Raw genomic sequence first — 22750 nt, forward strand, 5'->3', positions numbered from 1 at the left:
TGTTTGTTGTTTTTTTTTTGTGTGTGAACGATTTCTGATTATATAACTAGGTTTTTAAAGTAGTTGGTTTTATTAATATATAGTTGTTTGTTAAAATTTCTTATAGTGATTGCTTTTTGTTTTTTATATTTTTATGTGTTGTAACCAGGTACTTGAATTTTCAGTTTTTGAATATCTTGTGTTGGAACCTAGAAGTTGAGTATCAAGTTTATAATATTTTATGTTTTTTTGTTTTTTGTGAAAGATTTGTGGTTTTATAATTAGGTTTTTAAATCGTTGGTTACATGTATATGTAGTTGTTTGTTAAATTTACTTATAGTATCTGTTTTTTTTTCTTTCTATAATATGTGTTGTAACCAGGTACTTGAGTATCCAGATTTGGAATATCTTTGTGTTTGGAACCATGAAGTTGAGTATCAAGTTTATAAAATGTAAAATGTTTAAAAAGTTTGTACTTTTATTGAAGTAGAAAACATTAGGATACAATTTTATTACATGAAATGAAAATATTGAAATTGTAGTATATCTATTCTTTAGAAAATTATTTGTCTATTTTCTTTGACTTTGTTGTGTTTCGCAGCTTTGGGATTGGTTCATTCCTGCATGTTTTTCTGTTATGCCCTTGCTGTGCGCATCTTCCACATTTTATTTGCACCTTTGGTTCTCCTCTAGATCTGATTCTTTTCCTTCTAGGGCGGCCTGGTGGTTTTCTTGATTTTGGTGGTAGGACAATTATGTTTAAAGTCTCTGGGAGTGTCCATTCGCCTTCATTTGGCAATGGATGAACAATTGAGTCATATGTTGCTTTCATAGTTGTAGTTTTGTAGTAATCAGCAACATAATCATATGTTTTCAGCCGTGTTTTGGCGAATACTGCTATTGCATGTGCACACGGTATTTCGTCTTGTTGGAATCTTTTGCATTCACATGTTTTCTCCATTAGGTTGACCAAAAAATTTCCTTTCTGTTCAACCACAACTTGGTACAGTATAGTGTTTACTGGGAAGACCTGTTTATTTTAGTAGAGAAACACATGTTAGAAACTGGATACTGTGATATTTTTGAGTAACTGGTTACTAAGAGTTTTGATAAATAATATTCAGTGCTCAATATATGTCAGGTACCTGAAATTTAATGGCACGAATAAAGTTTTCTCTAAGCACAGTTTCAGTATCTGTTGTTACTTGTGTGAATGTTCCGTTTGCTTCGTTACCATTTTTCCATACCCATTTTTGAACTAAACTTCGAAGGCCCTCCATCATTGTAGTGATTGGCAGCGTTCTTGCAGCTTTCAATGCAGCATTTATTGATTCAGCTATAATTAATGTCATCATTGTATATCTTCTTGTTGGAGCATGGCATCTAGACCAAGTTGAATATCCAATTTTTTGTAAATACGGTCTTATGCGTGTGTCAATCTTGTCTATTTCATGCATGTAATGCTCAAATGATTGTACCCTGTATGCCTTTGCTGCTTTGACAAAGTTTAGGTTTAGGTCCTCCCCATGGACACCAAAATTGACTTTGATGTTGTTTAACAGGTGGAATATGCATGCTCCATGGAAAGCTTTTGGGTATACATGGTCTATAGCATTTTCTATGCTTTTATGCCTGTCTGAAATGATTGCCATACCTGTTTTGCAAAATCACAATGGAGTAACTGGTTATTAAGTATTAACTGAGTAACTGGTTTCATTAATTTATATGACTGTTATTTTTTTTTTTTACACTGTTTTCTCTATTTTATTGCTGGATTATTATTAAACTGATAATTTTATGAGTTTAGTTTGTTTCAATAAGAATATAAAGAAGAAAACCGTACCTTCTCTTTCTCCATATGTCTCCTTTAGCTTTGTGAAAAACCATAACCATGATGAATCATTTTCAGAGTCTCCAATTCCAAAGGCTAATGGGAATATGTTGTTGTTAGCATCCATTGTTGAAGCAGTGAATAAAGTTCCCCCAAATGATGTCTTCAAGTAAGTTCCATCTATCACAATGACTGGCCTACAGTGTTTCCATCCTTTGATGGAATTTGCAAATGCTAGGTACATATATTTGAAGTGATCTGTATTGTCTGTAACCAGGTGTGTAATTGTACCTGGGTTCGATACTTTTAGCATGTGAAGGTAGATGGGAAGTTTTTGGTATGAATCATCTTGGTTTCCCCTTGCCAATTCTAAAGCTTTTTCTCTTGCTCTCCAGGCTTTTTGGTACCCCATTGAAACACCAAAATCATCTAGCATGTCGTTGATCATGTCATGTGGTGTGTGTACTCTCTTTATTGACATGTATTTTGATTTTATTAGTTCCCCAATGACATTGCAATTAGCCTGCCTGTGGTCTTCCATAATGATATCCAAGGAGCAGGTGTGAGTTTTTACATACTTTCTGACTTTAAATGTTTCTGTTTTCCTGAACTTTGAAGCTCTAAGTAACCAGTTACAATTGTCATCCACACAGGTTACCAGGTACTCTCTTGGTTCAGATCTTTTTGTCTTGAATTGGAAGTTGTGGATCATAGCATAATAACATAGAGCAGATTTTAAGAGCTTTTTGTCCTTATAAATCTGGCCTTCTTCAACTTTGATAATTTTATGATCAGTTATAATTTATGTTTCTTCTTTTCTTTTTCTTTTGTTTTCTTCTGTTCTCTCTATGATAAATTCTGCTACATCATCAGCTATGTCTGTAGTATTTGGGAAGGTTTGTACCTGGTTATTTCTGGTGTAGGTTGCTTCGTGATATTGTAATTCTGTAGCTGATTGCTCGTTGTTTAGTTGAAGAACTAGCTTTTCTAAATCTGTGTTCTGTTTTTGTGTTTCTTCTTCATATGTAGTGTGTTGAACAGTTTCAGCTATTGTTTGATCAACAGTGGTGATGCATAGTGGTAGCTCAGTTACTTCATTTTGCTTCTTTTTCAGCTCAATGTAGAATAGGACTGAATTGTCAGTGAGTAATTTCATTGGTGGCATACCTGGTGATAACTGGTAACTCAGCTCAATATTTTGAATATTGCATTTTATTTCAGTTTTCACTAAATGAACCAAATTGTTTAGAGAACAATTTGTTGGCATTATCAGTCCAGTCATGGTGTACTCATCATACTGATATCTATCTGTCCATTTTCCTCCAAATCGAATCAATGTCATTATGGTCTCCATATCTGCAATATAGCACAACATAATTTTTAGTGATGTTTAAAATGTATCTGGTTGTGTTAGTGAATGAACATTATTAATGTTGAAATTATTTTAGTAACTGGTTTCTTTTTCTGAATCGAGAACTATTTTCCAGTTTCCATATTTATTTATGTTGCATTAAATTCTGTTTTTGTGTGTGTAACTGGTTTCACGTTTGTAATTAAAAAAGTTTTGAAACAAGTAGTTTGAGTCAATAATTTTATCAGGAAGTAATTTGCAGATTATTTGTGTAAATATTTTGCATGTCGTATATTTGAAGAAAGATTTGCTTACCTGTTTGAGAAATCAGAGAAGTTGATGAATTTATGCGTTTGCTGATGTGAACGAACGTAAAAGCAGGGGATGTAGTCGGAGAAGAAGAAGAAGAAGATTTGCCGGAGAAGAAGAAGAAGAAGATCTCAAATTCAATTGAATTTTTAATTTGATTACTGGAGAAAGAATACGATGATGAGAGTAGCAGCCAGATCGGAGACGATGATGAGAGTAGCAGCTATCACTTATTGATCGGATTTTGATCGGAAAGAATGGAGAATATGAAGCTGTGATCGGAAAAAATAGTCGATGAATTGCTGTACCATACAAAAATTTTCTTGATTGGCAGTGGGTGAGAAAATTATGGGAATCTGTTAGTTTAGTTTATGGGAATTCCATATTTATTATTTTGTATTAACCGTGTATTACCATATTTGGCTTAATTATTTTTTTGTCCATATATATTTAAAGTTTATTTAAGATTCCCATATTTATGTTAACATCTCAAGAACAATTTGGTTACGTGGGCTAAATATTGTTTCCTCACCAAAAAAAATATTTACATAATGGGCCTAAATTGGGGCCAAGTAAAATATTGTTGGGCTTGATATAAAATCATTTTGTTACGTGTGCTTCAAATTGGGGCTAAGTTTAAAATTTTGGGCCTACGTGGACCTAAACTTGGGCCGAGTCATTAAAATTATGGGCCTGATATGAAAGAGTCAAGTTACCTGGGCCTTATATTGGGCCTATATTTTGATCTTCGTGGGCCTTAACTGGGCCTGAGTACATAATGTTGGGCATAACTTTTATCTTTGGAAAAATTACATGTCCCACCGTAATTTTAAAAAAAAATCGTTTTATACGGTATATTACATTAATTACAAAAATACGGTTCTCCCCAACCGTATATATGTTGGCCCTTCTTTTCTCTGTGTAGTTGATGCATAATTTCAAACTACATCATAATTATGTATTTATATCCATACGCTTTGACTATAAAAGATAATATATATAAAAAAATTATTCTCTCTCACTGATCTCTTTTTAATTTATTTTTTGTTCCTTTTTTGTCTCCATTCTTAATGAGAATTCAGGTGTACCAAATAATATAATAATAAAAGTAATAATAATTATAGCTACTACCTTCAATAAAGTAGATTGATTTATTTTTATTTAAAATAAATATATTTATTAATATTAAAATAAATATTTATACAATTACTCAAAATAAATAAATATTTATACAAGTTAATATCGAATTAATTGAAATTAAACTTAAATTTATAAATCTTTGTAACAATCATGTTAAATCAATTTATAAATATTTATGTAAATGATAGTTACAAAAATAAATTTTTTGGTTGTGAAATTAGTTTTGTAAACTGTTGTTATAAAAATGTAAAACTTGTTTAAAAAAATATTGTATTTCACCATTATATATATATATTTAATAAAGTGTTTTAAGAAATAATGAATATCTTAAATTTATATTTTTAAGTTATATAACATAAATATGAAGGTTCTTGTAATTTTTTGGTACAATATTGTAACAATATGGAAAAGTATAATATTTTTATGTATATTTTGGCTATGATTTCTTAACTATAAAATATTTTCGTAAATGTTAGTTACAATTTTTTCGTAAATGTTAGTTAAAAAAAATATATGTTACTTGTTTAATGCAATTTAACATTTTAACTTAGTTTTATATATTTTTGTATGTTATATGTTAATTAAATTCACAACTTACTTTTAAAAATATTAGTCACAAATATAAAAAAATTTAGTTATAAAATTAGTTATGTAAACCATTGTTACAAAAAAAATAAAAAAATAGCAACGAATTATTTTGTAAATATTGTCTACAAAAATGTAAAACTTGTTTACAAATATGTAAAACTTAGTTATATATTAGTAAATGTTGTTTACAAAAATATTTTTATTTAACTGGTTTACGTATCTGTAACACATGTTTACGAATTTGTAACGACTATTAACAAAAAAAGTTGTATTTCACTGTTACTCCGTATTTATGCTTTTGCCACTCCGTGTTTTTCATAAAAATTCCGTATTTTTGTAATCTACCGTATTTTTCATATATTTTTTAAATGTTAATGTATTTTTGTAAATTTCCCTTTATCTTTTTGGCATTCGCGGGCCTAAATATGTGATTTTGGGCGTAAGCGAGCCTTAATTAGGCCCTAAATCCATACTTTCTGGCGTAAAATTGGGCCGTTTTGGGCTATAATTGGGCCTGATAACATTAATTTGGTAAAGTGGGCCTAAGTTTATAATTTTGGTAAAACGTGGGCCTGAATATATTTTGTTCGGCCTAGAATTCGGACTGAAATACTTTCGGCTTGATTTATTTTTTTTTTTTTGAGGAAATTACATTTTATATGAGATTTTTATTAGAGTGTGCAAAAATATGACTTTTTTTTCAAAAAAAGTTAATCTATGGCTTTTTTTAATAATTTTCACTTTTATGGGTTTATTTTCTCATATTTTTGTATAAAAGTTGGTTTATGCTATAGTTTTACTCTTAATCAAGTTTTATTAATTTGGAAGGGTATGTTTGAAATTTGATTATTATTTTTTTAGCTTATTTGTTTTTTTTATATTGTTTTTATATTACTAATTTTATATTAAATTTTTCTTTGGTTGTTTTGCAAATTTTTTTTTGTAATATGAATTGTTTTTAAAATTATTTTTTATTTATTATAAACACGTTTTTTTTAGATTGTACGTTTTTTTTTTCAAATTCTGCGTAAGGTAACCAGTTACTTTATTGATCTTTGATAGTTATGTAAAAAAAATCTTAGAGCTAGGTTAAATAACATACACCAGGAGGGGTAACCAGCTATCCTGAGATGAGTAACTTTCTGCCATAAGATGGGTAACCAGTTACCTAAGAGGGGTGACAAGTTACTCATATTAAATATGAAAAGAAACATCAAATTTGAAAGAAAAAGTGGAAGAACACTTCATTAAAAAAGGAAGAAGAAGTAACTATGATTTTAGTAACATATGTAACCAGTTACCATAAAGAAACCATAAATATACACACAACAGAATGTGAAGGTAACCAGTTACCCCCAGAAATATACACACAAAGAACATGAAGGTAACCAGTTACCCATTCACGTTTTCATATTTTTATTAGTTTTCTTTCCAAATTTTGGTATTCCTATAAGTGTTACAGTAAAAAGAAAATGGTGAAAAAATTGATTTGAATTTTTTTTATCTATAGTGGAAAAAACTATAAAAAGATTACAATAATAAAATATAATAATAAAAAAATAGTAAAATAATTATGTAATGTTAAAATATATGTGCGAAAAAAATGAAAAAAAAAATGAAATGAGAAAAGAATAAGTACAAAAATGAAAAAAAAAACAAAAGAAATGATGAATGAAAAAAAAATAGATGAATAAATAAGAATGAAAAGAAGAAGAAAAATAATAGAAAAATGTAAAGAAAAAAAATGAATGAAAAAATTGGTAGAAAAATTTGAAAAAAAAAAGAAAAAATGGAAGAAGAAAAAAAGAAAGAAAAAAAATCTCATATGTGTGAAAAAAGAAAAAAAAATAGAAGGAGAAAATAATAAATACAAAAATGAAGAAAAAATAGAATGAAAAAAAAAAGAAAAAAAACTGAAAAAATATGAAGAAAAAAAACAAAATAATATAAATGAAAGGAAAAAAATTAATAAATGCATAAAAATGAAAATAAGAAGAAGAAAAATGGAAAAATTGAAAGAAAAAAAAGGATAAAGGAAAAAATAAAAGAAAAAATAAGTAAGGAAAAAAAAAGAAAAAATAATTGAAAAAATAATTAAAAATAAAGGGAAAAAAAAAATTACCTTCATAATAAAAAAAACATAATTATAATAGAAAAATGTAGCATTTCCATATTTTAGTTAACTACTAATTGTGTTTTTCATATTTTAAGTTATTCTTTAATAAATTTTACAATAAAAAATATATAATTCCCATATTTTTGCACATTGATGGTATAAAAGCCATATTTTAAAAAAATTCCTTTTTTTTATTTAGGTATAATCAAATTGGGCCAACATTTGTGAGTTTGGGCTTACGTGGGCCTGCCAAATAACTTGGATTAAATTGGGGCTGAAAATGATTTTTTAGTTATGTGGGCCAAAAATTGAGCATTACATACTTCGGTCCATTTTTAGTGGTCGTAATCTAGGGCCTGAAATTAAAAACTTTGGGCCTAATGAAATAAATATAATGTTCCGAAGGCCTTTTATTGGGCGTCAATTTATAGTTTTGGGCCTGATAAATTTGAAGAATTACGTATTTCGGCTCGATCATTTTACGTGGGCCAAAAATTGGGCCTGACGAACAATTTTGGGGAATTACGTATTTCGCCCCCAGTGTAGGCCTAAAATTGGGCCTAAACTTAATGAACCTGGAGGGCCCTTTGGGACTCCATATTTTTCGGCATTCTCTAAATAATTGAACCCACCAACATTAGGCCCGCTCAATTTCACGAGTGTTTGGGCGTGGAGAACACACAATTAAGGCTGTGTAGAAATTTTTACAACCCGCCCATCACAAATAATCCGCCCAAACTAACCCGAAAAAACAACCAAAAAACACAACCTAAATAAACCGACCAAAATTTAAACCGCTCAATTGTTACATGGGGCGAGTTGAAAATAATTATCAACCCGCCCAATATAACCCAACCCGCCCAATTAAGAATTATTATTAATTTATTATTTTTAATATATTCAAATAAATATATAAATTAATTAAGTTTTAATTTTTTTACTATAAATTTAAAATATTATTTTAAGCTTAAAAAAATAAACAAACTATTAGTACTAGTATTTAAAAGAAAAAAAATTACAAAAATGTGAAGAAAAAAAAAAAACTATTTTTATTTGGGTGGGTTGACCCGACCAACCCACCCAAATTATTATTGGATGGGTTAAACAAAAAAAATTTCTTAATTGAGCAAGTTACGAGTCACTTTTGCTAACCCGATTATGACATTGGACGGGTAAAAATACCTTGTAACCCGACCAACCCGCCCAATGATCAGCCCTACGCACAATACATAACGCTTCACCAAGTTTGGGTCGTGGGCCCTAAGCTATCGGCTTAATAATTTGGGGATTTTTAAAAAATATGGCTTTTATACCATCAATGTGAAAAAATATGGAAATTATACTTTTCTTAATTTGTATGGGAAAATTTATTAAAGACAAAATTAAAATATGGGAAACACAATTAGTAGCTAACTAAAATATGAAAATGTCACTTTTTTTTATCATAGTTATATTTTCTTTGATTTTGAAAGTGATTTTATTTTTTTATTTTTTTCAATTTTTTAATTATTTTTTCAGTTATTTTTTTTCTTTTTTCCTTTCTTATTTATTTATTTTTCTACCAATTTTTTTCTTTATCTTTTTTTTTTCTTTCCATTTTTCCATTCCACCTCCTCTTCTTCTTCTTTATTAATTTATCAAATTTTTTATTTCATTTGTAATGTTTTTTTTTCATATTTTTTCAGTTTTTTTTCCATTTTTTTCTTCATTTTTGTATTTATTATTTTCTCCTCCTATTTTTTTTTTCTTTTTTCACACATATGAGCTTTTTTTTTCTTTCTTTTTTTCTTCTTCTATTTTTTTTTTTCATTTTTCAAACATATGAGCTTTTTCTTTCTTTCTTTTTTTCTTCTTCCATTTTTTTTCAATTTTTTCTACCAATTTTTTCTTTCCATTTTCCCATTATTTTTCTTCTTCTTTTTATTTTTATTCATTCATCTATTTTTTCCTTCATCATTTCTTTTGTTTTGTTTTTTCATATTTTTTTTAGTTTTATTTCCTAAGTTTTTTTTCTTTCTTTTTTCTTATTTTTTTTCTCATTCCATTTTCTTTTTTCCCCTTTTTTCACACATATTTTAACATTACATAATTATTTTACTATTTTTTATGTATTATCTTTTATTATTGTAATTTTTTTTATAGTTTTTTCCACTATATATAAAAATTCAAATCAATTTTTTCAGCATTTTCTTTTTACTGTAATCTTTATAGGAACACCAAAATTTGGAAATAAAACTAATAAAAATATGCAAACGTGAATGGATAACTAGTTACCCTGATGGGAACATTCAAATCTAGAAAAAAAAATTATATGAAGAAGAAGAGAGAGAAGAAGGGGTGGATCTAATTTTTTTTTCTATCTTCAAATTTGTGGAAACTGGTTACCTTCCCGTTATTTGTATGTATATTTCTGGGGTAACTGGTTACATTCACGTTTTTTGTGTGTATATTTATGTGGGTAACTGGTTACCTTCACGTTATGATGTGTGTATATATTTATGGGTTCTTTATGGTAACTAGTTACCTATGTTACTAAAATCATAGTTATTTATTCCTTTTTTCAATGAAGTGTTCTTCCTCTTTTTCATTCAGATTTGATGTTTCTTTTCATATTTAATAAGAGTAACCCGTCACTCCTCTTATGGTAACTGGTTACCCCTCTTATGGCAGAAGGTTACTTCTCTCAGGGTAACTAGTTACTCTTCCTGGTACATGTTATTTAACCTAGCTCTAGGATTTTTTTTTACATAATTGTCAAAGATAAATCAAGTAACTGGTTACCTTACCCAGAATTTGAAAAAAGAAACATACAATATAAAAATAAGAAAAAAAATGTTTATAATAAATAAATAAAAAATAATAAACACAATTCATATCACAAAAAAAAAAAAAAAAAAAAGATTTTTGCAAAACAACCAAATAACAAATTAGTATAAAATTAGTTATATAAAGAGAATTCTAATTCAAATTTTGACTTAGGAGTCAAAGAATTCTAGTAATGGGGAAGTTTCATTCCAAGTAAATTAAGAGTGCAAAAAAGATAAGTAAATATATTGTGATTGTTAAGAATGAGTAGTATATCAAATCATTTGTGTGGAGTAGAATTAAAGAAATTCGATAGAAATTACAGAATGTGAAAGTCAAAGGGATTGTTTGCTTACCCCAAGTGTTTGGCTAATACAATTTTAGAGTAGGACCCAAGAATAGGAGTTGGCTAAGATATATAATAGAACTTGATTATCAACCTACCAAAACACCTAAAAGGGTGATCCCCATCGTTTATAATACTAAGACAAAATGTATATGCCCTCTTGCTATGTCTATATATGTGTATTTATTTGTTCCGGTGCTTTAATTGTACCAATGTCCTTTAGTGCATTTCTTTTTCTTAATATGTTCAGTAACATTCAATAAACTTTTTCTCTAAATTTTGTAGTTTTGCACCATTGATGAGGCTCTTGAGAAAAATGACCAATATTTTGTCAGAACTAATAAAAATCTCATGGACAGGAAAGGAAAATTATTATGAGAACTGGTTGATTTTAGATGGCAGGAGGAAGCTTTCAAGATATTTTTTAAAATGATTTTAAAATACCAACGACAATTCTTGCTTCATGCTTATTTAGTTGGTTTGATGGCACCTAAAATAATATAAAAAAGTTAAAATAAAATAATATAAAAATATGAAAACTAACCTTTATAATAACTGAAAATGTAAGTTTTTTTCCATAAAAAATGTAGTATAGAAAAGTTAAAAATTAAATAAAATGACATTACAAAACTATCATTCTACTTGAAAAAAAAAAGTTCAATGGTAATAAAGATATGGCATAATCAGAAATTTTGACAAAAATGTGGAAAAAAAAAAGCCATAAAAATGATAAAAAAGTATAAAAAACCATAAAAAAATTATGCTGAAAAAAAAGCCATATTTTTTAAAACTTCAATAAAAAGTCCATATAAAATGTAATTTCCACTAATAATTTAGCTATATTTTTATTTGGTCTGGTTAGTAAAAACAAGATGGGCCTGTTTAACACAAGCAGGCCAGACCGGCCTTTTAAGCTCAACGATAGGATAAATAGTGTACAAACCCGCCTTTAGTCGACAGAAAAGAAAATAACAAAGAAAATATAAACATTTCTCAAAAACCATAGGCGTTAGTGAACTTACAATTACTCATAGTTGAGAGCGAGCCGGTGAGCAAATTGATTCCAAATTTACAATTGGAATCGAAAAAGGCCAGTTGTATGTGCATATTCTCCTTCTGCAGGTATTTTTTCTCAAATCGAGAGATGAAACTCAAGAAAATCCTCCCTCTTTAACAGACCATTACCATACCGTGCCATGTTTTTCCTCACAAGCTTCTGAAATGTCATGTAAAACGTGAGCAAAATCTTTTCTCCCATATTCTTATATACAAGATGGCAAAATCAAACCTGAAAGTGAGTGAAGGGAGAATCAATCTACGTACTCTTTGGCGAAAGGATTCAGCTGAAATTGTTTAGTCAGAAAGCATATCCTCCAGTTCAGGTTCCTCAGAGTTGACTCCATCATAATCCAAACCTATTCCAATGCCGCTCTGATTGTAGTCTTCCTCCATATCAGGCCATTCAGGGTCATCATCAAAATTTTGGTCCTCAAATATTTCCTCCCTTCTCGTTGAATCATCGTTTCCCTTTCCATGCTTCCTAGATCCTAGATCTCTCTTCTCCTTGGGCATGGGCTCTTCACAAATACAGGTCGACGGGTTTTCGTGGAACTCACCCCTACCTGGCCTCACCTCATTTGGCTCTCCCATGAAACCTTTCTGAAAAGTACGGGCTCTAGAGGCAAAAGCTTCCCAGGTCATGTTGTTTTTGTTCAAGAACAAACGGTATAGTTTTTTAGCATTAGGACGAATGGTTGGTTTGTGCCCAAAATATCTCCTGTGACCGGCCAAAACAAGAAAGATAAGTCTTCAAATAAAACATCAGAGAAAACAAAAAACATGACTATAAAATTGGTGTACCTTCGACCAGCTAATATTTTGGCCATGTTACCATTGTTGTTGGTAACAAAAACATCACTTTCATCGCAAACTATAAAATCAAGTGCAGCCATACGAGAAGAAAATGAAGAAAACAAATCCAGCTCCTCTTTCGTTGCTATAGTCTCTTTGGAATAGAAGTTTGGGAATAGTGTCTTTAAGGGTGCTAATGTCTCGTCACCTCCATATACATCTCCGGATGCCACATAGATATGAACATCACTACCATAGCCCAATGCCCTCAGCATCAGACCAACTTCTTCTGGCGTGAGTGGGCATTTACCATGCCTCCTTTCCTTGTCGGGATTGCTTATCTGCAATGGGAATAAAATCAAACTATTAAATCAAGAATTGAATCATTAAAATTCAAAACCATGAAAAAAAATGGGAATAAAATCAAACTATTAAATCAAGAATTGAATCATTAAAATTCAAAACCATGAAAAAAAATGGGAACTTATTTTTTTGAATCATTAAGACTTTCTTTGGATCTCAGATTTTACTAAGAAATAATTTTAAGAGAGAAACAAATAGAGAAAAGAGAAGGGAGCATGTTTTGCTATTAAATTATTTACAATTGTTCTAAAAATATATTCTCTAATTTTTTGTTTGTATTCAAACATAAGAAAATAAAATCTTTTGAAATTTTTTTTTTCTTCCCTAAAATTAATTTTTCTTGAGTTCCAAACAAGAGGGTAAAAGTAACAAAAACGCACTCAGGATGTGTTTGCTTTATTTATTTCGTGTGCTAGTTCTGTGCTGTAACCAACAAATAATTTAGCTTTTAAATAAAATAAAATTAATTAATATAAGAGTATGGCACTTTAGCCTTACATGTAAAGTTTTCCACCTCTTTCGTATTGCACCCAATTCCTTCCTTTCCTTGTCTCCTCCACCATAATAACAACCAGAGAACGCAAGCATATCAGGTTCAAACCTGCAAGAATATTAATATAAGAAAACTTCAAAATCACATCTACAATGTAAGAAAACCGAAGTTTTTAAGAAGTGCATGTATAGCGTTAGCTCTCAACAGAATAAGCTCTCCACTCAAACAATATCACTGCTACTTTCCTAACTGTCTTAAGCTTTGTTTGAATCTTGGATTTTACCAAAGAAATTTTTTATAAGACATAATTTTGAATATCTTCTCTTTTTGAATAAATTTATAATTGTTCTAAATTTTATGAACTTATACTACATTGAACTTTTATTTTTTCTAAAAGAGATTTCTTTTTTTTTTCCCCTCCTATCCAAACAGAGAGTTAGTGAAATTCAAGTATTAGGTTCACATAAGTAAGAATCTGTAATTCGAGAATGTGCTGATAAATGATAAATACAAGTAAGCAAAACCATTAGGCACATTCGAAACTAAAACATCCAAAAAAAACACGTAACAATATCACACTGCCACAACATGGAAAAAAGTAATATTACATTCTGCAATTATATAAGTGGTAATGAAATATATATAGTTTAAAAAAAAAGGATAAAAAGCAAATCAGAATACCTAAGGTGTAATGCAATGTAATGCTTGCTTCTCATCCTCATTCGATGCACCAGTTTTTCACCCATCTTTCTTATTGGATCTGTAAACTTTAAAGCATGGTAGTTAACTCTACATCTCAGTTTCTGCAAGTCTGTATCCAACCGGTTTGCAAGTCTGTAATCAAACTTGGTAAGCCGAACAGCCTGTCGTGGAATGAAGATCCTTAAGCGCCTTTGAAATTGCTAGAAATTTATTCAAGCACAAATCTAGAACAGAAAAGCATGAGAACCCAATGTCTCAAATCAAACTCCAAACTCTTTATTGCGTGCCAATGGTTTCACAACTCATCAACTCTATATTCAAACAACAATAAATACTGTATGGTATTGGTGGTGATTCTAAATTCAGGAGGAGGGGTAAGGATGTTGATAAGAGGGGGGGAAAACTTAAGGCAAATATTGAAATCACTAGATATTCTATTCAGGGATAGAACAAAAGAGCAAATCAAGGTGAAATGAAACTCCCAAGTCTGAGACAATAGTTCAAAAACACCTTATTTGGGATTCATAGTCCAAATTAACATTAAAACTGGTGCCAGTGCTGAAGTCAAGATGGAGGGAAAGGATGTCAGGAGATGAAAAACGTGGGATAAATACTCAAAACACAAACAACTTCAATAACCTCACAATATAACAAGGAGTTTGTCTCTGTCAAAAACTTACCACATACTATCCTTTCCATAACAAGAAACAAATTAGGATATGTAAAATGGCGATCCGATTTATCCCAAAACCAAGTTGCCACTCCATGGTAAAGAATAAGGGAACAGAATAAACAAATCTAAGCAAAAATATATTCCTGAATTATCTTACAAAGAAAATATTTGGAATAAGCCCCATATTAAATTTTAGGGCAAAAAGAGTGTTCGGGCACAGAAGACTTACATGCCTTTTCAAAAGAACAGGTAACACACGATTATTGTAGCATCTTTCACTACATTTCCTTGGAACACGCATGGTATGAGGACTCCATGTTTTCCCTCCTTTTCTTGGGAGCTCCTTTATGATTTTAACATCTTTTGCCAAAGTTGATATAAACCAATTAACATCAAAGATCTGAGAAAAGTTGCTGCAAGAAAGAAAAGTTGTCACCTATACAGAGAGAATGAGTAACCATCATTATCAAGTTTCAAGTTGAGAAAATATGAGCATTCCATGATTACCTTGCGTCTTTCCAAAAAGATTTCTGATCAAGCTTAGGAACAACAAGAGTGGCATTTAATATACGAGCAGCAACAACAGCATCTGTAATCTGAGAAAGGTTGAGTCATTCTAAGATTCAAAATTCAAAGAAATCATGGTAATCAATAATCACAAGATTTTCAACAATCCTTTTTCCTTCACTTGTTGAAATGTATCTGCAAATATTTCATAACCCCAGTCATTCTTTCTAACCATGTCACTAATAGTCTTAACATTCGATAGTCTTAACCAAAACGTTCATCCTTCCTAAATATTACCAATAACTTATTATTTTTTGTAGCTTTACGCCTTCACCTTCTAATCTTCTTCCTTCACAAATAATCACTCAACTTCTATTTCTCTCGTTTTCTTATTTTTATTATCATAATTTGTTTGTGCGTGTTATATTACTTTTTCGGCCATAATCATAATGAAGCGCTATTAAAGCTTAAAGAAATCATACAACTGTACAGGATTCAAAAGTCAAAGAAATTACCCCAGTTCTTTGTTGATTCAAGCCTCCGCTAGTTGCAATTGCCAAGTATCTATTAGGACGCGTAATAGCTTCAGCCTCTATACATGCAAATAACACGGATATACCATGACATTAGGAAAACTATGCGAAACAAGGATTCTTAAAGACCTAAAAATTGGAAAAGCAATCAGTTAACGATCATGTCATTTGAAGAGTGACCTAATCAATTTCAAAGCCTTAGATCTAGGTACACAAAAAATAAAAGCAACCTATCGAATTCAATCTAACCGGAACTGAAGATAAAATCCTCATACAACAAGAAAGAAAATGTAGGTCGGCTCGAATACGCACTCAAATATTTGTTGCTGGCATTGCAGCATCCGTGGAAGTACTTGGAATTCCTTGAAGTCCAAAGATCACGACCTGATCTCATTCCATTGTTCTGATTTTCGAATAATCGAGAAAATTACAGGAAAATGAACTTCAGATCAAGGAAAAACAACAACAAAAACATCTAAAACACATAGATATGAGAAAAAACCCTAACCGGAACTCGAAACACTGACACTCCTACAATCGCATCGTCCGTACCACCAATTAACTACACGAAAATTTAACCAAATCTATAAGAAAAGAAGAAAGCATTCCACATTCTCACCTGAGATCAAACGAGAGAGAGAGAGAGAGTGTGTGTACCGAAGAGGAGTCGCGCTGAACGCGCAGGGCAGGACTATCGGTATCGACAGGGTAAGGAGCAAGGAAGGAGATAATCGCGAGAAGAACAAGAAGCGCGCCGGAGACGACAGAGACGGCTTGAAGCAAATACCGAAACCGGTGGTAGTAATTGTTGCGCCGCCGTTGAAATGCCATCACCTGTCGCCGGACCGGAACCAAGCGCCGGCGCTACACCTACCTAGGGTTTGTTACCATACTCATGGATGGATCTCAGTTTACGACTCCAACAATGGCTGAAAAAGTTGTTTTGTAGAGAGAAAGGGAATCTTCTCTTTCTCCTTTCTAGAGAAAACGACACTGATGATGCATCGCAATATCATAAGCCGACTTTTACATATATATAGGAAAGAAATGAGAGGTTTATTACTGAGATTTGGGTCTGGGAAATAAACCCAATTCAGCCAGTTTGGCACCACCGCCTCTTGCCTCTAATCTATCTTTTTCTTTTTCTTTTTTTTTTCTTTCAGATTTTATATATTTTTGGTTCCAGTTGTTGCGACACATTCCCTGCTTCTCTTTCTCCACTGTCTCTATCTCGGTTCACTTTTACAATACTTTCTCTCACTCCCACGTGCATGGCACGTGCTGATGATGTGGGACGATGTTTGTTTGTTTGGATTAATTTTCCATTATTCTTTTTTAGCCGTTTAATTAATCTTTTTCTTCCTTTTCAAATGCTCAATGTACATATTTTAAAATTTCAAAATGTATTTATTATTAACTTAAGTTTTTTTTTTGTTAACTAAACATAATGATTGCGGTCTAAATAGTAAGTAAAACAATTGCACCGGTTTCAACTGAAAGAAGAAGAAAAATTTATACTTATGGCATAAATATTTCAATTCATCTATTTGAAAGTTTTATGAATGGTTACTACCCATAAAATAAAATGAATGATACTAATAATTATGATGATTTGACAATATAGTAACTTGGTATAGTAAGTTATCAATATGTAATTTTTAAAAAAAATTAAAAAAATTAAAATTTATTTTTAAAAATATTAATTAATAACTATAAATATAGATCATTGTTCTTAATCTAATATTAATATTAAAATAATTATTCATGAGTAGTAATTATTAAGAGTGCACCTATAAGTATTTATGATACAATTATTTTAAAAGAAAACGAAAGGAAAAATATTTATGGTGGTTAGACTAAAAATATGTATTTTTGTTTAAAAGTTTGTTATAAAATGCTCCCAAATTTTGGATGTAATGTTATGGTTCTAGCTTTTTCTTTTTTTTTTCTTTTCTTTTCAAACATTTATTTATGGAGGAACCTAATATGTATTTATATATAGGAATAGCTTTATAGAAACATAATTACAAGATTGATACAATAGTTAGATTCGATAGTGTATGCATAAAGCTGCTTCTTTTAATTATTATTTGTGATCGAATAATACCATATGTTAGAGAATAATATAGATTAAATGAAAATGTGAAACCAATATTATAATCTTATACAATAAATACACAATTGGACCAATGATTAATAAAATAAAGTTACAACACTATCTTGTGCTAGGAGATATCATGATGAGTAATGATATATGCACTCAACTATTACACACAGTGATGTCACTACAAGAAAAAACAGTATTCATAACACTTAAAAACTGCTAACCGGGAGTATTGATAACGCTTCTGAAAATGCTAACATAGCCCCTGTTATTAAAAGTCATGTCTTTTCTATAACAGTATTCGAATGTTATGTTCGATGTTATCTTAAACTATTCAATAACACATTTTTAGTTGCTATAATATTCAAATAATAACATTTAGTTAGAGTATTTGATTATAAATTTGGAGTTTAATCTTATACTTTATGCATAACACTTTTCCACTGTTACATTTGATTATTTTGATAGCATTTTTAGTTTGTTATATTATATAAATCATAACGATTTGTTATGCTTATAATATATTTCTAAACCATAACATATTAAAAGTCTAGTAATAAAATTTTGTTACTTTAGTGTGGATAATATATTTTAAATTTTATTTTGATAAGTATACTTATAAGGTTTTTTTTTTATTAAAATATTTTCATTATTGTATTTTGATAAAAAAAATCAAAATTAATCATAAAATGTAATTCTCAATAGATTGATAAACCACAAGTATTACATTAAACAATAACTAATTCAAACCATGAATATGTCTACTTCATGAGATCTTAGTTCTAACTTAAATTTGAAAGCATAACATAATAAATTTTTATAATCTTGAACATTTTTTACTTTAAAAATGAAAAACAAAAACATTACAAGATACACAAAAGTAAATCATGCATGAAACTTGCTCCATCCTTCAATTCATCATCCAACCAAGTACTTGCTGCTGAAGTTGTTTGTTGCCATCTGAAGCTCTCTAAATTGAAATCTCCTCAGGTTTCCAAGGCAAACCTCCTCATGATGTTGCTCTGAAATTTTTTAAAGCCTACAACTGTTAATCTCTTCTTATTGTCAAACAATTTAACTCTGCAATGAAACATATATGAAAAGCAAAAAGCAATGAAACCCAACACTACTTAAGTAAGTAATGTTAGATTAAAAAAAAATATGTACAATATAAACCATAACAAAGCAGCTTTGCAAGATATGAAACATATATGAAATAGTCATGTTCATTAGTGTAAAACTAAACCCAAATTCTCTTCTGAACTAGTCAGTAATGTTTTTTGCCTTATATTTTTTAATCCAATCCAATTTCACATTCCAAACATGACCTAAAAATACTGATGTTGTGCTTCTTGTAATGTTCGATTTGTCTCCAGATATGTTTATGCTTATTTTTATAAGAATTGCTCAAACCATATAGCAAATTAGATACTTCAACAAAAATCATGAAAAAGATGGCCTACAGCTGTGTTGAACAAGTCTAATGGTCAACCAATTAAGCAAATAAAATTTATTTAAGATTAATCATTCAAATCTATTTGAACAAACAGATCTGTAGATATGGGACATGCCTAACACATCTAATTGCAATTGTATCATGTGATTGCAATATGACAGCACCAAACAACAATCTCATTATTAATGATCAAAACTCATACAATCAATATTATATATTTTCACATGAATAAAAGCTTGATAAAATCATATTATAGAATATGCATAAATAAAATATGTAAAAGGCTCAGCACAGTTTAACTTCCAACATAAAACAATGAGCAATTAGTTTAACTTCAACATTAAATAAGGAGAAAAAGGCTAAAAAATTCCCTGACCACATAATAGAGTTTCTAAACATGTGCAAACAATGTCCACTAGGACAGCGAGGATGGATGTTTCCAAGAAAAAAAAGAACAAACCTGAAGGTCTCTCTATTCTCTCTGCAGATGGCCCAGGATTTAGAACCAATTTCCCACTTGGTTGCTACAAAAAGGGGAAAAACAGAATAAACATGAATAAGAGAGAGTATACAGAATAAATAAAGAACTTGTCAAAGTAGTAGGCATATCAGTATCTCCCATGCCTTTACTTTAAAAAATAACAGTACATGGTATCAATGGAAGTGAGCTGAAAAATTCACCACCAACCATCTGTAATGAGTTAATAATACCATACTCATATGAGAGTTATAAATGCTAACTTCACCCTACACTACTTGCAAGAGCTTAAGATCATACCTCTATGGGAGTAAGCATCTTCTTTTCACTGTTCTTGTCGTATTTCTGTTTTTTCGTACCTGCTTTTAATCCCTGCCAAGGAAGACTAGTAAAGAAAATAAGTAAATAATATGGTGAAACAGAGCAATGAAACAAAGGAAAATGGATTTCAGCATATCACATAAGTATCCAACCTTCCCCTCAAAAAATACATAAGCACATAACCAAGAGACTCCAAATCATCTCTTCTGCTTTGCTCTGCATAAAGATTACATTCACAATTAGATAAAGCCCAAAAGTCTCAAGCATTACAGGGAGAAACAAATAACATATTCTCTAATTAGGAATTATAAATGGCTCACCAACTCCAAGGTGAGTGTTAACACTTGCATAACAAGTTGTTCCTGTGAGATTCTTGTTTTCCCTGAAGCAATAAATTAACATAATGATCAGAAATTTGAAGGTTCAAGCAAATTTGGATCCAAGAACACAAAATTGATAATGAGAAACACATAAGTATCACCCTAATGTTTGCCCAAACCAATCTAAAAAGTTGTTATTTAATATTAACATTTATAAGTTAAAACTCAGCAGAGTGATAATCATTACACATGATATAAACACCTTCCACTTTACTTAAGACCATAATATTTCTCAAATATCTGTTACCTGTATGGAATGTGCTTGTGCGTCTGAAGATCGCTATACTTTTTTGCAAGACCATAGTCTATGATATATACCTGCAATAAAGATTAAAAATAAAATTAAAAAACAGAGTGTTAGGCTGTCCCAACATCAAACTGTGAATTAATTATTCTAGCTTTGATAGATAGCATAACCAGGGTTTGGTGAAGCCACCATTAAACAGCTAAACAACAGAAAAATAAAATAAAAAAACAACAACAAAATGGAACCCATGGCACCCCAACCTAAATCATTTACTATAAATAAGAATTCAAGCATACAATGGAACCATGAAACACACAAATTTTACTAAAAGGAGCAAGAAAATTTCTTGAGCTTGTGAAACAGAAGTACCAGAACAGAAGACAGACCCAGATATTTAAAGCTTCTTCACTGATGATAAATAACAAATTAATAGTCCAGTTTGCTCACGGAGGTAGTCGTTTGAACTTTAAAAAATAATACGGTAGCTCAACAATATAAAGCATTGGAGGTCAAGTCCCTTTACAATGTCACTATGTACCAAAGAAGTAAAGTTATACTTACAACAGGGACAATGTCAATCAGAAGGTAAAACATGAGTGAAGATGTTATTGCATACCTCTCATGTGCCAATGTAGTAAAGACATGATTCTTTATCATATATCTTTCTTATAATATTATTATCCTAATTAATTTAGATCTTTGCTTTGATATGACTAAGCTAGTAGTTTGAATGCAATTGAACCTAAATGAATAGGCTTCTGATTAAGTAAAAACCTTAAACTAAATAATAAGGATACATAATGAAAATTTAATGAGACATGATTCAAATTACAACACTTTTACAGTTGATAAAAAAAATTCTCAAACAAAAAGAAATTTCAAACAACTTCGTTTTTGTCTCCTTTCATTTATACTAGTTTTTTCAAAGACAAAACAATATTTTTATGATTGAAACACACACAAAGTAACAAGAGAAGAGCAGCAAGAGCATATCCTCAAAAAAGGAACAAAAAGAACTTTAAAAAAAAATTATAAATGATCCTACCTACTGAAGTAAAGAAAGTAAACACATATATTTAAAACTATTTGAAGAACAAGACACAAAGGAAATGAAGAAACAATTACATCATGTACGCACCTGAGTGATAGCACCAAAACTTCCGAGGGTGATATTAGAAATGAAGTAAGGAATGCTAAGTGTTACTTTTTTGGGAAATACAGCCAGAAACTGCCCAACTTCCTGCACTCAATTGATAATATGTCAAACAATTGAAATATAGGACTAAGTCATAACCCAAAAAGGTTCGCACATGAACAATATTAAGCAAAAGGTTAGTCACCAAGTTACTCATGATTTTTGTAGAGTAACCTTTCTATGATATTCTCTATTACTTGAAAATATAAGATATTTGATTGAAATATTAGACAGGTGGAGCATAAACTGATATGCATTATTTTCTAAACTTGTAAAGTTATTGTATCACAATTTCAGCAGTGTTTTTGTCTTATTTCTGTGTTGTAGAGATACAAATCTTGTTTGTTATCTCAAGTTTACAAATAATGTTGGTATTATATCAAAATGGTGCATTTAGAGAATACCAATGTTGACTATGTGACTCTTTTAGATGACCTGTATGAATTTAATTAGTACAAAAGAATTAATAATTAAACAAATTATTAATTATAGGGTATTAAACTCTAAATAAATAAAGTCAAATTTTACTAAAATAACAGTCAGTTTATTTAGTTTCATCACCTCAGTTGCTATCAATGTAGGGTTCGTGGATTGGTTAATTTTCTAGATAAGAAGTAATTATCCATAGTTTCAGCTTGGGTTCGAACCCTAGACCCCTTACTCATACACAACTGAACACATTTTTTTTAGAATAGCATGTAGAACAGAATCAGAGAGATGAAAATAATTTACATATTATTATGCCCATGGTCAACTAGATTGAATGAGAGTAGTGTTTTTCCTTTCTATAGTTATTTTTAAGAAAATGAAATCCTACTCACATGGAATAGCAGAACCCCCAACACACCATATGCTAAGGGCAAAGCAGAATCAACAAATGGGAATAACAGCTCCATATCTGGTGCCTCAACTGCATTTGGATCTGTGAAATATTTCACCACCTCTGGTGGAAGACTATTGATCTGTTTAACAAAAAGGTATG

The 22750-nt window shown here is 30.2% G+C and overlaps 2 protein-coding genes and 1 long non-coding RNA gene across 3 annotated transcripts; all 3 read right to left on the minus strand.

Annotated features, from left to right (window-relative positions):
• Positions 1-541: 541 nt before the first annotated feature.
• LOC133806745 (protein FAR1-RELATED SEQUENCE 5-like) lies at positions 542-2584 on the minus strand. The gene is made up of 3 exons (XM_062244834.1): positions 1823-2584; positions 1125-1633; positions 542-1009 (listed from the first exon to the last, which is right to left on the minus strand). Exons 1-3 carry the CDS (start codon positions 2520-2522, stop codon positions 542-544), a joined length of 1677 nt encoding a protein of 558 aa, XP_062100818.1. The 5' UTR covers positions 2523-2584.
• Positions 2585-11346: 8762 nt separating this feature from the next.
• LOC133803438 (O-fucosyltransferase 16-like) lies at positions 11347-16769 on the minus strand. The gene is made up of 11 exons (XM_062241487.1): positions 16245-16769; positions 16096-16149; positions 15900-15990; positions 15570-15646; positions 15055-15143; positions 14777-14960; positions 13854-14035; positions 13178-13280; positions 12326-12657; positions 11789-12242; positions 11347-11681 (listed from the first exon to the last, which is right to left on the minus strand). Exons 1-10 carry the CDS (start codon positions 16416-16418, stop codon positions 11819-11821), a joined length of 1710 nt encoding a protein of 569 aa, XP_062097471.1. The 5' UTR covers positions 16419-16769; the 3' UTR covers positions 11347-11681; positions 11789-11818.
• A 1609-nt stretch (positions 16770-18378) lies between these two features.
• LOC133805307 (uncharacterized) lies at positions 18379-19673 on the minus strand. Its single transcript, XR_009878912.1, has 2 exons — positions 19608-19673; positions 18379-18771 (listed from the first exon to the last, which is right to left on the minus strand). It is a non-coding gene; the product is annotated as an uncharacterized LOC133805307 (long non-coding RNA).
• Positions 19674-22750: the final 3077 nt, after the last annotated feature.

Source organism: Humulus lupulus, chromosome X, assembly GCF_963169125.1.
Source record: "Humulus lupulus chromosome X, drHumLupu1.1, whole genome shotgun sequence".
NCBI classification, from domain to species: domain Eukaryota; kingdom Viridiplantae; phylum Streptophyta; class Magnoliopsida; order Rosales; family Cannabaceae; genus Humulus; species Humulus lupulus.

Coding starts and splice junctions, on each gene's coding strand:
- LOC133806745 (XM_062244834.1), bottom strand. CDS start 2,522: ATGATCCACAACTTCCAATTCAAGACAAAAAGATCTGAACCAAGAGAG. Junction 1,634..1,822: donor GACATATGGAGAAAGAGAAG/GTACGGTTTTCT, acceptor TTTGCAAAACAG/GTATGGCAATCATTTCAGAC. Junction 1,010..1,124: donor TTCGTGCCATTAAATTTCAG/GTACCTGACATA, acceptor TAAAATAAACAG/GTCTTCCCAGTAAACACTAT.
- LOC133803438 (XM_062241487.1), bottom strand. CDS start 16,418: ATGGCATTTCAACGGCGGCGCAACAATTACTACCACCGGTTTCGGTAT. Junction 15,991..16,095: donor TGTCAGTGTTTCGAGTTCCG/GTTAGGGTTTTT, acceptor TTCGAAAATCAG/AACAATGGAATGAGATCAGG. Junction 13,281..13,853: donor TACATTGCATTACACCTTAG/GTATTCTGATTT, acceptor ATATTCTTGCAG/GTTTGAACCTGATATGCTTG.